Source organism: Mizuhopecten yessoensis, unplaced genomic scaffold, assembly GCF_002113885.1.
Source record: "Mizuhopecten yessoensis strain PY_sf001 unplaced genomic scaffold, ASM211388v2 scaffold8057, whole genome shotgun sequence".
In the NCBI taxonomy this organism is placed as follows: Eukaryota; Metazoa; Mollusca; class Bivalvia; order Pectinida; family Pectinidae; genus Mizuhopecten; species Mizuhopecten yessoensis.
Window position 1 is genome coordinate 941,433 of NW_018407357.1, and position 15,334 is coordinate 956,766.

Here is a 15,334-nt window from a genome sequence, read left to right on the forward strand (position 1 = left end):
CTTCCTTGACCTAGCTGTCAATATAGCTAACACAAATGTACTCTCTGGTCTGTCCTCATACTTATTGCAATATACACATTCATTCTAAATATGAGAAAATCTATAACTTAAGGGTAGGAAAATGTAGTGGAAAATTATTTATAAAAAAAAATCGGTAAAAAGTAAAATAAAAGTTACCTCTTTCTTCCTGAAGGACTCTACTTCCTTGACCATATCATTGAGTTTTTCTTCATACGCTTGTGTCCTCCTCTTAAGCTCATCCTCAATATGGTCACGCTTGTTGATGATCCTGGACTGGGACAACTCAAACACAGACTTGATGTGATCAGGCCACAGGAACACCAGACTGTTCAACTTGGTGTCCTCCACTTTACAAATAAAAGTCAACGTTTTAGTCGTGTTAGGAGGAACTGTTCCAGGTGATGTAAAAAGACTCGCTCAGCAAGTTATTTACCACTATTATTGTCAATAGATAAAGGAAGAAATAGCCCAGACTTGCTTATGAACTAAAATACTTTTAGTTACTCTAACAAACGCAATCATCATCTTGTCAAGCTTTGAATTGAAATACAAAATGGAAAGCTAAGGAGAATAGATACATACATGGGAAGATGGCATAGTCCAACAGGAACATGAGCCGACTTGTGGCATCCTCTATCTCGTCTTTCAGTTTGTACACCGTCACATCTGACGACTAAACAAAAACAAATGTCATGACTATCAAGACTTCAAATAACAAAAAAAGATAAAAACTCGCTGTTTTTATTGACATACAGTCTTAAAAATCAATCTTTCACATGTCTTTGAACCATATATGTAAAGATGTTTATTTCTAACTCACTACTACTGTATGTAAACTGATGAACTTACTATCAATATGCAGTGTTTTGGGTAAATATGATGATACCTGATTTTGTTATAATTTTATTGGTAATAAGCTACCTGTCAGGATGTAAAAGTCCAGAAAGCACAAACTTTCAACAACCTCCCGCTGTGTTTCACAAGTGTATCACCGACACTTGTCAAGTGACCAGCTATGGACATCGTCATGTGACGAAATGTCCAACACCTTAAAAAGGGAATATCTGAGGCCATAAATGAATCCAGTGCCAAGCCCCCATCCTTAGCAGGAAGCAGATATGAGCTTGCGGCAACTGACCAGAGTATTTTGTCATAGGATGATGACCATCGTTGGACATGTGACAAATGTCGGTGAATATCATTCACCATTTTACAGAGACACCGGGAGAGTGTTGAAAGCTTGTGCTTTCTTGTCTTAGAGATCCTGACAAGTTACTGTTTACCAATCAGAAGTGTGATGTTATAATGACAACTAGCCGTACAAGTGAGCCTTTCCCTAGAAGATGACATATAGTCAAAGAACTGACCGTTTTTAGGTACTCTTGGCTATCCACTAGTTCTTTGGTTGTCTCTGGAATCTCACTGACTTTGTCAGCCATCTCATCATAACGCTTACAGATTCTGAAATCAGATGACATTACAAGTGAATTAAAGTGTTTGGATTTTTTGATAAAATGTCAACAGGAAAAAAACAAGGAATGTTATTTTTATTCATTGGATATCAGTTAAAATATTGCATCATTTTTGCCTTGTTATTTAGAAAATACAATTTCCATTTTATTAGATTTGATTCAATCAATGTACCGCAGATTCACTCAATGAAAATTGTCACTGATAGTCAGATACTAACTGCTTTCCCTGACATATGAGCCCCAAAACCAGAGGGTGAGACAGTACTAACTTACCCTCTGTTGAGTTCCCTGTTTTCGTCTACTTGGTATGTGACCAGCTTCTCTTTCAGCCTCATGGCTCGTGCACACAGGTCATTGTTGAGGTTGACACAATCCAAACAGAACATACTAAGTGGTACTGTGATACGTAGCAGGCTAATCTCATCCTTCAAGTCCTGGAAACTGATGATTTTCTGGAGTAAAAACAAAACAAAAATTACTTTCAACAATGTCATACATTCATTCTCAGATGATAACTAAATTAAATATGAATCATACTTGCAATATCATAATAACAATAACATGTGGTAACCTGCCCGACCTTATGGGCTTTCTCTGGGTACTCCAATTTTGTCATCAGACCACCTCTTACTGTTTGTACATTAATTTTTTAATATACAAATATAGGGTACACACCTTTTTGAAAGCCTCAATTGAGTGTTTTTCCCTAAGGAATGATGCTACATCCTGATCTGCCTTGTTGTCCAGAAGGTCAGAGTACTTCTTGTAGGTGTTTAAGTATCTACAAAAAAACATTGTACGGTGAAATTCTCTTAAATAATGCTTCTTTGCTCAAATAATAAAATGTCCAAAAATTTATACCAACCACAATATGAAGAACAGTACCAATTTTCTGAAGGTATCTCTACCCCTGATCTTCATTGATTTCGCATACAAACATTTATAACACTAAATTTGACTGGGACATAACTATCATGACAACCGTGAGACTATCGTGAGACTGGGGCCAACAATAACCGTGACATTCATCTAAACCTGATGAGATTCGCTCACTTTTGGGGTCCCGTGGTGTTGATTTTGAAGATGTCCATGGCCTTGTCCACATAGTCTGTGACCAGTGTTTCTTCAATCTTCACACTCCTCAGCAGCAGTCTCTGGGCACGCATGTCTGGGAACAACTCACACTCCACCTGTACCGGAAACAACAGGTGTAAACACTCACTTAACTATAACCTACCTACATACAACAACAATCTAACAGCACAGGGTCGTAGTGGTCTACGTATTAACTACATTGACCACCACACTCAGACATAAAACATTATTCTAAGAACTGTAACTTACATTTTTCAAACATTTAGACTGGAAATAAATCAATATTGAAAACATACAGTAAACAATTTGTGAAAACTGAACAAAGTACAAAACAATATATATTGACTGGTAAGAGAAAAATAAACCTACCCTTGTGAGACCCTCTCCACTAGCAATGATTTCCGAGAAACATCGGAGAATGATGTCCCTTATCTCCCTGAATGGAGGATCAAACTGAATCCTTGGTTCATCCACTCTAAGCTTGATGATCATCACTTGGTCAGTCACATACTGGAGCTCATCAAATGTGTCACCAAAGTCATTGCCTCCCTAACAAATCAACACATTGGTATGATTCCTGGTCTAGTAAGTACAAATACTGATATTATCAGACAGTTTGTTACAGAGTTTGAAATTCTCAAGACAATTCCTGAACAAAGGACACAAATGGGACTACATAATAAACAAGAATCTGCAATAGTCATATATATTTGTAGTCAACATGGTTTATTGTATTTAGTAAAATATCAACGACACAAAGTAATTATAATTAAGTGTAATAGTGGTAATTTATTTTCAATTAACATTCATGACCATATAACCATGTATAACAGAACGAGTGCTATACACTAAGTGATCTTCTTAATATACATTACATTTATTGTGCCTATAACCAGTCAATTAAATGGTATTTTGCACTCACAGAAATGGAATGAATACAACGTTACTGAAGTATCATACTAAATACAAATCTGGCCAAAGCATCATATATGTACCTTGTGAGTTTCAAAGAACTCCAGGAAGTCTACCAGGGAGTTGATGACCATGGATCGCAGCTGTATTGACATGAGTGCCGCCACACAAGCGAAGAACTCCTCCACCAACTGAGTGGAGTCTGTGTCATTGGGTGGCACCAGGTCCTGCCACAAATCGTTCTTGTCCACAAAAATCTTCGCACAAGTGGGAATCCAGCTACAAAAATATATCAGCTTGTTATCATTTACAACACATTACAATTAAAAGAAAAAGCTTTGCAAAATTTTGTATCAATACTGTAGATTGTTTATATTTTGTGAGATTTTATTTCCATAAAATTTTGTACCTTGGAGTCTCTTGTGAAATCAAATATCAAAGGAACAATTATTTTCACACAACCTCGGACAAACGTACCAAGTGAAACGTGGATAAATGTCCTCATTGGATACAGGTGGGTCGGTTCGCCCTATTAAGAATACATTCGGGAGGATTGACTTTCAGAGGTGTGATAACTTACCTTTTACGGAGGACTTCATGAGCCTCCCAGCATTGTTTCTTTACCAGGGATTCAAACTCATTGGGGAGAAGGGGTAGGTCAGCCTCCCTAAGTTCCTTAAGATTCACAAATCTTAGACTGTTAAACCTAGGAACATTCAAATATCATGTGTTATCAATGTGTCCCATAAACTAGCCAACAAAATGAATCCTGATGATACGATACATAGATGCATCTTAATTAATGTGCAAAATGGGAAATTATAGTGACAATGAAATCCTAATTCAATGTGAACTCATATTAAAAAGATCTCATGTGAAAACGTATGAACTACTCACTGGTCAAACCAGACCTCCTGGAGCTCCAGCATGAGTGGGTTGGTGATGAACAGATGCTCCGTGGTGAAGCCCTTCATGTCGCTATAGGTGGAGTGCCATGGTACTGGGGCCCGGATTATCCTAACATAAATATAACATCCTTAAGTTTTGCAATTACTTGCCCATATATCTAAGATATCTATTGATATAAGATCTAAGATCTATTGAAATCAAATGTAAGAGAAGACACATTGCTAATGTAATTCATTTTGGAGAAAAGAGTAGCAACATATGCTGTCTTATTCAAATCTGTTATATTCAAAAAGCTATAGAAAACTTCTATGAAATCAAGTATCTTCAAATAACTGAACTTTGCTTTAATTACATGTTTACATGTGTATAGATTTGGTAAAGTGATAATTTCCCCCAAAAATACCTCTTCTGAAATGGTTTTGGGGTCCATGCAATGTGCAGTCTTTCTTTCTCGGTGGGATCTTTTAGGATATAGTCCACTGTAAATAATAGAGGACATGTACATGTTTATAAATACAAGCCATGGATATACAAAACAGTAGCCAACAGCTATTGTCAAGAAATCAGATCTTAGAATATTTAAACTATAATTGATGGAGCAGGTGTTTTTTTGTTCGAATGTACCCTTTCTTCAAACTCTCAAAATACTCTAGAACTAAATATTTTATTAACATTACAGCTTTACTGAAATGTAACCTTCATGGTTTTCTCAAAAGCTTTCATTTTTGTACTCATATCATTATCAATGACATTTTTTGTATAATTTTTTTGATTTTGATCAGAACACAAATAAAGGCAAAAGAATAATAGATATATCCATATCAAAATATGTTTAACTGACCAATGGTCTTGCGAATGCTGAACTCGTAGTCATTGATGACTTCATTTGAGAGATCCTCTACCATGCCTTTCAGTTCAACGCTGGACAACAAGGGAGCTGGTACAAGCTCACAGATATTCTTCATTGTGTCAGGATGAGGCTGTGCCAGCATCTCTCGCCGGATACCCTTCTCTATGTAGTAGTAGTACCTCTGTCAAAGACCAAACCAAATGCATCAGTATTGTACTGTTGTGTATCAGTATTGTACTGTTGTGTATCAATATTGTACTGTTGTGTATCAGTATTGTACTGTTGTGTATCAATATTGTATTGTTGTGTATCAGTATTGTACTGTTGTGTATCAATATTGTATTGTTGTGTATCAGTATTGTACTGTTGTGTATCAATATTGTATTGTTGTGTATCAGTATTGTACTGTTGTGTATCAATATTGTACTGTTGTGTATCAGTATTGTACTGTTGTGTATCAATATTGTATTGTTGTGTATCATTATTGTACTGTTGTGTATCAATATTGTATTGTTGTGTATCAGTATTGTACTGTTGTGTATCAATATTGTACTGTTGTGTATCAGTATTGTTATGTTGTGTATCAATATTGTATTGTTGTGTATCAGTATTGTACTGTTGTGTATCAATATTGTACTGTTGTGTATCAATATTGTACTGTTGTGTATCAATATTGTACTGTTGTATATCAATATTGTACTGTTGTGTATCAATTTTGCACTGTTGTGTATCAATATTGTACTGTTGTGTATCAATATTGTACTGTTGATGGACAAAAACAATCAGGACCAAGGAGTAAAATAGGACACCCTTGTAATAGTGTCATTCTAACCCTTTCATATTCTTTATATCTTTCAGAGTAGAACCAATGATAATAATCAGTGGACCATTAAAAACAGGACTTTGCTAATCTGGACTTTGACGGTGCAATACTTGTTGTCTGACGATTAGATCTTAAATTTATATACGTTCAAATACTTACAGTAAGGTAACAATATAAAAACAAAAATGGCTTTTATTATATCGATAACCATTTTCAAAACTTTAGGAGACCGCAATTTTGGAGAAAGTCCTGAAACTTCAATGTTATTTTTTCTATTAGTTCCCTGTAGAAAACCTGTACATTACAAACCTGGTTCATTATTACTTTTATATAATTTTAGCTCTATAGATTTATGTAACTATAATTACTGTAAACATATATATTTAGCAGTAATCTTATTTAATTGCGTTTCATACTTTTAATATTGCACAAAATTATAATGACCCTAATTGAAGTTTTAGTATATTTTTTGTCAATTGCAAACAAAAATGGGTGTGCCAATTCATCAATTCACTACAAGATAAAAGATTGGATTGATTGAGTGCTGTACTACCTGGTAAGTAACTTTACAGTTATCGGTTTTTAGCTAGTTCTAACTCTTTTTTAATGAGGGTGAAACAACGTTTCAATTTCCAAATATATATTTCACACAAGTTTACAAGTACAGCTTTGTTAACAATGGGTAATTAACATACAAGTAGGTTGGTTTTAAAGTCTGACACTTTTAATTCACAACAGTTCAGGTCTGTATGCAAAAGATGTTACATGGAATAGATCAGTGATGTTTTTACCTAGTTTAGTGCCAAATACAGGCTGATTCCCCAAGCAAGAAAGTGCTTTTTTTCCCAAATTGAAGAAAAAATGAGGAAATAATCCTATATTTTCCCAATTCATGTATTGTAGGAACAGGATGTTGTAAAATTGAAGTAGAAAAAACATTGATGATTGTATTTGAATTTTAACTACCAGGTATGCCTAGAATATAATGAAAGTTAAAATGTTGACCAAACACATTGGCAAGCACACATTATATACATGGATATGACTTTACAGAGGGAGGGGGGGTCTCTTATGATGGTAGACTATCATTTTAAATTGACTTTTAAACAGCTGCAGATCTTTAATCAAAGTCAAGTATAATCACCAGTAATTTCATATTATGGCAGTTACAACATGAAATCAGAATTTATACATAACTTCACACAATGAAAGAGTTAACCTGTTTATTACTTGAGTTAAGACACAGATATGAATGTGCAAGCAAAGAACAAGTACTAAAACCTACTGTAAACATTTGGCGTATCAGGGGCTACTCACTCTATAACCTACTAATAGTAACAAATTATTCTCAAAATATTTTAACGAAAGCTAGACTCTACGAAGTCACAGAGAAGCTTGATAAAGATTTAACGGAAGCTAGACTCTGCGAAGTCACAGAGAAGCTTGATAAAGAGCGCGAGCTAGACTCCAAAGAAAACAAGAGAGAAATAATCTGTCATCAGAGGTCACCATCATGTCCTAACTACTGGTACCATATATCAACAGACTTTTTATGGAATAATAGGCAATGAAATCAGATAACAGAATTTTCAACGGAAATTTTATTTGGAAATTTTCATTGTGAGTATAGTCTGTAAGCTATTTAGATGTCTATACATTAGCTAAGTCATTTATAATATAAATGAGGTTTCCTTCTAGACTGATCCATAATTTTGTAAAGACTTGAGTCCTTGCCATTTAAATAGTTTGATAACAACACACACTTTGGAAAAGATCCAATACCAGTACGTAGAAGGCCATAACCAAAGTTCAATCAAAAGATTAAACCAAGTGATAAGTTATTCTAATCTGCTTAAATGCCCGCCTGTTAGAACACCACTCAGTGCACATGTCTCTACTAATCCTTACTTTTATTCATACATTATACACGAAAAATAGAGTTAGTAAATGACAACACTCGGATAACTGATGTGATTTTGGTATGTTGCAATGTTACATTTACCAGAAGATTATTGTGTTATTTAAAGGTATTTGTTTTGAATATGATTTTGGGCCTCAAACAGACTCAATCAGATTACAAACAACAGACTTGGCAAAAACATACAATGATATTTGGAAAGATAATGTGATCTTCTTTAACTTGGCACATCAAACTTAAAGCAAATATTAATAACCGAATTTGTGTTGCAATAATAACCTTGCAATACATCTAATAGTTATCTTGACTCCAGTACTCAAATAGGCAACACATCCTATATAAATTTGCAAAAAGGCCTGCAAACCCAATATCCTTTCTCTGAAATAGACCTACACATCTGATATATTTTTTCACTCAAATAGGCCTATCCTATATTTAACTTTAACTTATTCCTTATATAAAGGGATTACAAGAAACCATCCAGAGGAATATATCTATCGCGGCCATGACATAGCAACAGCTATATAAAGCCCCACAAGACTCTTCATAATATTCTTGTACACCCTAAGGATAAAACACTTTAAAAAAGCATTGCAAAATGTGTGTATAAAACTGGATGCAAGAATTGTGACACACCATGGCAATATATAAGAGAAACTGATAGGGGATTTTTAAGTCCAACTTGGTGATCACTGTAAAAAGGGAAAGAAATTTACCCAATCAGAAGGGAAAGAAATTTACCCAATCAGAAGGGAAAGAAATTTACCCAATCAGAAGGGAAAGAAATTTACCCAATCAGAAGGAAAGAAATTTACCCAATCAATAGGGCATTTTTAAGTCAAACTTGGTGATCACTGTAAAAATGGAAAGAAATTTACCCAATCAGAAAGGGAAAGAAATTTATCCAATCAGAAGGGAAGCTGTCAGAATCCTAGATCAGTAAATTGACGACCCCATATCATGCCATACAGCAAAATCATGTTACTAACTGGGAGAATTCTAAAGTGTTGGTCAGAGAGAGCAACCTGTCAAAGTGGCAAATAAAGAAGTCATCTTGAAATGCCAAAGCAGGCCAGTTCTGAATCGAGATTAGGGGGCTCATAGTCTCAAACATCTATGACAATGTATTAGCATCTATAGCTGAACCGGTTCTCCGATTTGGTCACCATTTTACAAGTGTGCATATAAGCCAAATCATCGGCAACTTTATCATGAACTTGTACATGTTTTAAACTTTAGTGTACATATGCTTTACAGGTCAAATGTCTTCTGAATGTGCTAGAGTACATATCATATCTGTCTGTGAAACGTCACACATTAACCTTTCACTGGTTGTGCTATATGAACCTTTACAAAAGATCTCAATATACTTATAGCATACTCAAGCAGACCAGCATACTTGACAGCATATGATGATACACAGCAGATATCATAATATTCACATGTGCCAGCTACACACCTGCCAGAACTGTATACATGGTATCTAGATTATTATGTGATTTCCTGTTGAAAGGTGGTCACAGAATGATTACTTAGCAAGCTGATGTTCATAGCTAAAGTTAACTTGCAGGTCCCTTATAATTAGATAACCTTATCAGAAATTATGTATTTATTACATATTTTTGTAAAAAGAAATTATATTTTATCAACATCCTAATATCAATCTAATAGTATACAGTTTATGATTGACAACACAGAAAAATATATCCAATAACTAAAGTACAATTGACCTATTTTCTATAGTAACAAATAGCAATAGCAACAAATAGACCAACTGCTTGTGAGGAAGTGTAGTGTGGTACATATATATGTACAATCTAATCCTGGTAAGGAGAGATCAAGCATGTATACATTCACATTACGTCTGGACAAAAAATTCCAGCCACGCTTTTAACATCGAAAACAGCTGTTTTTTCGGGTAAAATGCCAAACTGGTACAAAGTACATTCATTTTCCAATCCAACCAGAATCGGTAATTCCAGAAAAATATGCATGCCCCAAATGGGTGATCCTAACAGGATTTTCACAAATATTTTTTTTAGTTTACCAATACAAAAATCATACATGGTAATGAAGATTATTGGAATTTTGGCTAAAAATGTTATTTTTCTAGCAGGTGGAAAATCTAGGAACAAAAAGGGTGGTTTGGTCTAAAATATACAAATGTGATTTTACTTGCTTTGGTTTTACCTTCTTGAAAACTTATCACTACTTGTGTATTAGATAGTACAGCTGAACATAATGGAAAGAAGTTTTCAGCTCTTAACTTTTAATGCTTGACTTATCACTACTTGTGTATTAGACAGTACAGCTGAACATAATGGAAAGAAGTTTTCAGCTCTTAACTTTTAATGCTTGATTTATCTCTACTTCAGGGCCATTTATGTAACACATTCAAATACTCGAAATACGATTGACAGAGTTGCAAAGATTCAGTGTACAAACTTAAACTCAACAGATAAAGGCAAAACCTTTAAATCAATGGACAAACAAAACGTCTAGTTCTTCACTTTATCACTACAGAGTAGCTAACAACATTTCCAAAAACCTAAATATACCAAAGATGTCCAGCTAGGTTTCATATGATTTACATACATGATATATATCATCTGTAGTAAATTAATTTATCATGTAGTATAACTTTGGTCAATATTCATTCACAGAATGTCAGAAATTGTAATAACAAACATTTTTATAAATGTTATATTACACGTAACACAATGTAACTATGACTATTTACTGTCCTATGAAAATCAAACCTAGTATCATATATGTAGTTCTAATTGTGTTGTCAGTATTTATTTTCAAAATCCTAAGAAATAATTTACACAAGCATTTTAATGATTAATGATACTCCTACATGGGTATGCATGACCTTTAACCTTCATTATCTAATAAGGCACACAACATGGTCATACACTGCCTTTCACCAACAATGCCATTAGCAAAAATATTGTTTCGGAATTGTAAAACTGAATTTGCTTTAGACGGAAAATTGTCATAACATACAGGTCTCTAGCATCTAGTATTGCAAACCATGGCCGTCCATAATTCAACAAGGAAATAACCCAAAACTCGACAAAATGGTTGGCTGTTTCAAACATAAACTTAATCAATTTTTCCAGTTTTAGTTGGATTTTACAAGAACAATAAAACTTAAATTTTAAGACTTGTTTTTAAATGATATCTGTGACAGGAAGTCAACCTACAACTTAATTAAAAACAAGACACTTGATAGTGTTCTACTTTTGTTTACTCACAGCCTCATCCCTTTCTGAGGGTTCTCCTGTTTGCTGTTGGTTCTCCTCCTCTATAGCCAACATGATGTCCATTTGTTCATTCGGGGTCATAGGGCGGCTAGGGGGCAGATCCTGGATGTCTGGTAGTACCTCAAATCCATTCATTCCGTTTTTATGTTCACTATAAATACAAAAAAAAATGTTATATGTTAATTTATATCAAAACAAGAGAAATATCCACAAATTTATTGCATCCATTCAGAAGTTTAAGATCTGTTTGATCATTATAAATGACTTCAGCTTTGGAATTTATAGATAAATTAGATACAAGTATAAAGAGATTATAATGACATTTTTAATCAGTACTATATACGTTTTGGCAATGAAAATAGTGAACTACATACTTCAAGATATATATAACAAGTGGGGGACCATTACAGAAGTCCCGGAACCCCCGCAGTTGTCTTTGCAGTGCCAAAATACATAAAAACAAAGAATATCTAAATTTCGACCAAACAGAAGCCTCCATGTGGTTGCTGTGTGGTTGCTATGACAACAAAACATATGCAGCTGAATTTGCAGTCTCCTAATACCCCTATATACCAATTTTCATCAAAATCTAACAATATCTAAATTTCAACCCATCAGAAGCCACAATATGCCAGCCATTTTGTTGACAATGTCAATTTTTTTACTCAACTTTAGAGCACGTCTTATACCGATACTTTCCCGCCAAATATAACAAAAGTTATGGCTCAAAATGCTTTAGCCAATCAGAGGCTGTGGCGGCCATCTTGGATTGTAATCGGAAAAACAGAGGCTATCAGTAATAATCCCTCAAAGTTTGGGGAAGAACTGAATTAGTTTCTGAGAAAAGTGTCGGAAACCTTTATGGCGGAAAGCGGAAGAAGATCAAGAAAGAATAATAATAATAATAAGAATCAGAGTAAAAACAATAAGTCCCCCAAACGGAGTTATACCTGTCTACCCTCTCCATGTCCGGGGACCAGCTTTTGAATTTTTACCCCAGTTGTTACTTTGACATTTAAATTCTACTTCCTAAACCTTACCTTCATATCAAAATTAAACTAGAGTATAACACAGAACATAACATAAATATGACATTTTGATATGAACATGATTTGTAACACAAGTTATTGTATAGATTTTACAGACATTTAAAATTTTGCTACACATTTTCTGCTCCACATTTTTTTTAGAAAAAATTACATGTAATAATATCACAAATAATCATGTACATTCAATTTGTTACATTTACATGTATCAAAGCAAATTGAAAATTTTGAAAGATATAATTGAAAGACCTACCCATTTACTCCATTCATGCCATTTTCCACTTTGCCTTTACTATCTTCCATGATAGTTTTACACCTTGTGAAGCCATTTGATCGAGGACTCCCTAAAGAACCATTTGATACTGAAACAGACAACAAATTTGAATTACACACAAATTGTATATGGACAGGTTTTGTTCTGGCTGTTCCTAAACATTGCTTTCAAATTAAACTAACATGCTCATCAAGTCTGTAACATGAAGTACTGACACAAACAACTTAGAGAGAACGCACATCTGTCTTCGCCTAACATACCAGTGTCGCTCATCAAGTCTATAATGTAAGGTACCGACACATACACACACATCTTAGAGAACACACACCAGTCTTCACCTAACATACCAGTGTCACTCATCAAGTCTATAATGTAAGGTACCGACACACACACACACATCTTAGAGAACACTGGGCTGACGACCATATAATTCACTATTTTGGTTGACCTTTGGCCATGGAAGGTTTCTGCAAAATTTCATTGAAATTGGTTCAGGGGTATGGGAGAAGAAGTCGAAAATGTAAATTGTTTACGGTTGCACGACAGACGACGCTGGACAAAAGCCGATTGCAATAGGTCACTTGATACTTTGTCTCAGGTGACCTAAAAACTAAAAAAATATACATTAAAAGCATTGCAATATTAAATCTTTTCCCCAAGAATTCATTCTGAATTCTGAATTTAGGACTTACATCTGGTTTTTGATCTGGTAAGCTTTGGTAGATCTCTCAATTTTAGATCACATGCTGTCGGAGTGTAATTGTTTGCTATAGATTCACTGGGTGTTCTGTGGTATTTCTGTTCTTTATAAGGAGCAGCCAATGTCCAAGATGTTCCTTTCATAATTGGCGGATGTTCACTGTTGCGAAGGACAATCTGTCAAAACATAATCACGATAACTTCTACTTAGTTTATAGCTCAGTAAAAAATAGTTCAATTTATATATTGATGCACAAAAGATTTTTTTGCTACGGTACGTCACTACGAAAAAACTGTTTGGCCAAAATGAAATACAATTTGTTGCTTACAACCTGTCTATCCCTATTTTTTAAGTTACCAACCCTAAAACATTTTTTAGCATTCTAGAAAAACTGAATAGCAGTCCTGAGTAAACTCTCTCAGCACCCAACTCGCATAAAAAAAAACATAAACGAAAAAAATATGATTATTTTATTGACTTACCAACACTGTTTTGCTTTGGCCTTATATACAAAAACTTACAGTAAGTCTGTTCATAGTACATATTTTGTATAGTAATATCAATATTCATCAAGTAAAAATAATATAATGATTTATATTATACAAAATTTTATTACGGTAATCTCTGTTCCATATCAACAATGGAAATTGAGCAAGTATCATTACAAAGGCTTATACTGACATTGTTGATGATCATCTGTTTATGTAAATTTTGCAGTTATTTCTTTTTTTATTTATTGTTAAGAACAACAACATGTAATAATCAATTACTCCAGAGTGATGTAGACAGAGAAATCCCAAACTTCTGGATATTTTTTTGTTGCTGAAGCTTTATTCTAGACCATGAATGAGAAAATGTATTGAATATACATTACCTTATAGAGATCTGAAGGTTCCTTCATTGTGGATGGTAGTGGGGGTAATCCTGGGAGTCCCCTTGTCTTACTGCAACTCTGGATTGGAGTTTCAACATACTGCAAGTACACAATGCAAGATTAATCCTTATTTGAAAGCAAGATCAGCTTTAATGGTCTTTACACTATAGAATATAACACACAGTGCAACTTGTATTCATTAAAGGATTATAATTATTTCTATTGCTGATAAGGATATATGAATAATGTTGATTACAACACAATGTAATTTTAAAACAAATGTATATACATGGCGATGCATACTCTATAAAAATGCAGTCTGATCACATGCCTTTAATTGGGCCTCAAGAAATATCAAGTTAACTAACAATGTTATTTATAACAAAACATATTTATACAGTACAGTGTCAGATTCAATAACACTTATCATATGAAATAGTATTCTTAATTTTGTCTTTTGTTCAGGTATTTTCAGATAATCAGAAGGTCTATGGGTGGCTGTTACTGACTTTTTCTACAGTTAGTATATTTGGCAAAATATGGCTTGCTCAAAAAGTTTCCATAATTACAAAAATATGTTGCTCAAAATGGTTGTCATGTATTCGAGACTAAAAAGAGCATGTTAATTGCAAATGTCGTTTGTTTTTCTTTCTTATCTTACCAGAATTTACAATTAATACCATATGTGTACATTGGTTAGGAAAGACAAAGGCTAAACCCCCGCAACAAACATGATATTGTGCAAGTGTAAAATGGTATTTGTTTACTTCTGTAACCCCGTTGAGCAGTTTACATTTTATGGCACGCATCAACTAGTTTCTGGAACACGAAGACCCAAACTGCACACCGACATCATGAACACTGCTTGGTTAATATTTAGTATTCGACTATAAAGCAAAATACAGTACAGATTTATATCGCATACTGTACCTTTGCTCTTTCCATTGCCATTTTGTACGTTCCTCAAGACGGATTAATAAATACAGGTCTCAAAGCAAAACTAGCTATATCCGATATGTCAATGTCATAGAAATTTAAGACAGTTTAGACTCCCCTGAAATAGTGTGGGAGGCTGTCTCTTTCGTCACTAGTTCGAAATTATTTCCATTGCGCCATTTCTCACACTGGATAACCAGCTATGTCCTCCATTTTCATAAGCAGCATCCGGGCA

The 15,334-nt window shown here is 34.2% G+C and overlaps 1 protein-coding gene across 2 annotated transcripts in view; it reads right to left on the reverse strand.

Annotated features, from left to right (window-relative positions):
- Nucleotides 1-15,334, reverse strand: part of LOC110454780 (dynein heavy chain 3, axonemal-like) — a 54,374-nt gene extending 39,040 nt beyond the window's left edge. For both annotated transcript variants that reach the window (XM_021504484.1, XM_021504483.1), the window contains exons 1-17: nucleotides 15,094-15,334; nucleotides 14,164-14,262; nucleotides 13,282-13,465; nucleotides 12,569-12,677; nucleotides 11,261-11,420; nucleotides 5,251-5,440; nucleotides 4,813-4,888; nucleotides 4,398-4,517; nucleotides 4,081-4,206; nucleotides 3,584-3,779; nucleotides 2,958-3,137; nucleotides 2,547-2,683; nucleotides 2,169-2,274; nucleotides 1,767-1,945; nucleotides 1,389-1,482; nucleotides 604-694; nucleotides 178-368 (exon numbers count right to left, since the gene is read on the reverse strand). In XM_021504484.1, coding sequence (XP_021360159.1) covers nucleotides 178-368; nucleotides 604-694; nucleotides 1,389-1,482; nucleotides 1,767-1,945; nucleotides 2,169-2,274; nucleotides 2,547-2,683; nucleotides 2,958-3,137; nucleotides 3,584-3,779; nucleotides 4,081-4,206; nucleotides 4,398-4,517; nucleotides 4,813-4,888; nucleotides 5,251-5,440; nucleotides 11,261-11,420; nucleotides 12,569-12,677; nucleotides 13,282-13,465; nucleotides 14,164-14,262; nucleotides 15,094-15,114 — 2,259 coding nt within the window. In that variant the 5' untranslated portion in view covers nucleotides 15,115-15,334. The remainder of the gene's footprint in view (nucleotides 1-177; nucleotides 369-603; nucleotides 695-1,388; nucleotides 1,483-1,766; nucleotides 1,946-2,168; nucleotides 2,275-2,546; nucleotides 2,684-2,957; nucleotides 3,138-3,583; nucleotides 3,780-4,080; nucleotides 4,207-4,397; nucleotides 4,518-4,812; nucleotides 4,889-5,250; nucleotides 5,441-11,260; nucleotides 11,421-12,568; nucleotides 12,678-13,281; nucleotides 13,466-14,163; nucleotides 14,263-15,093) is intronic.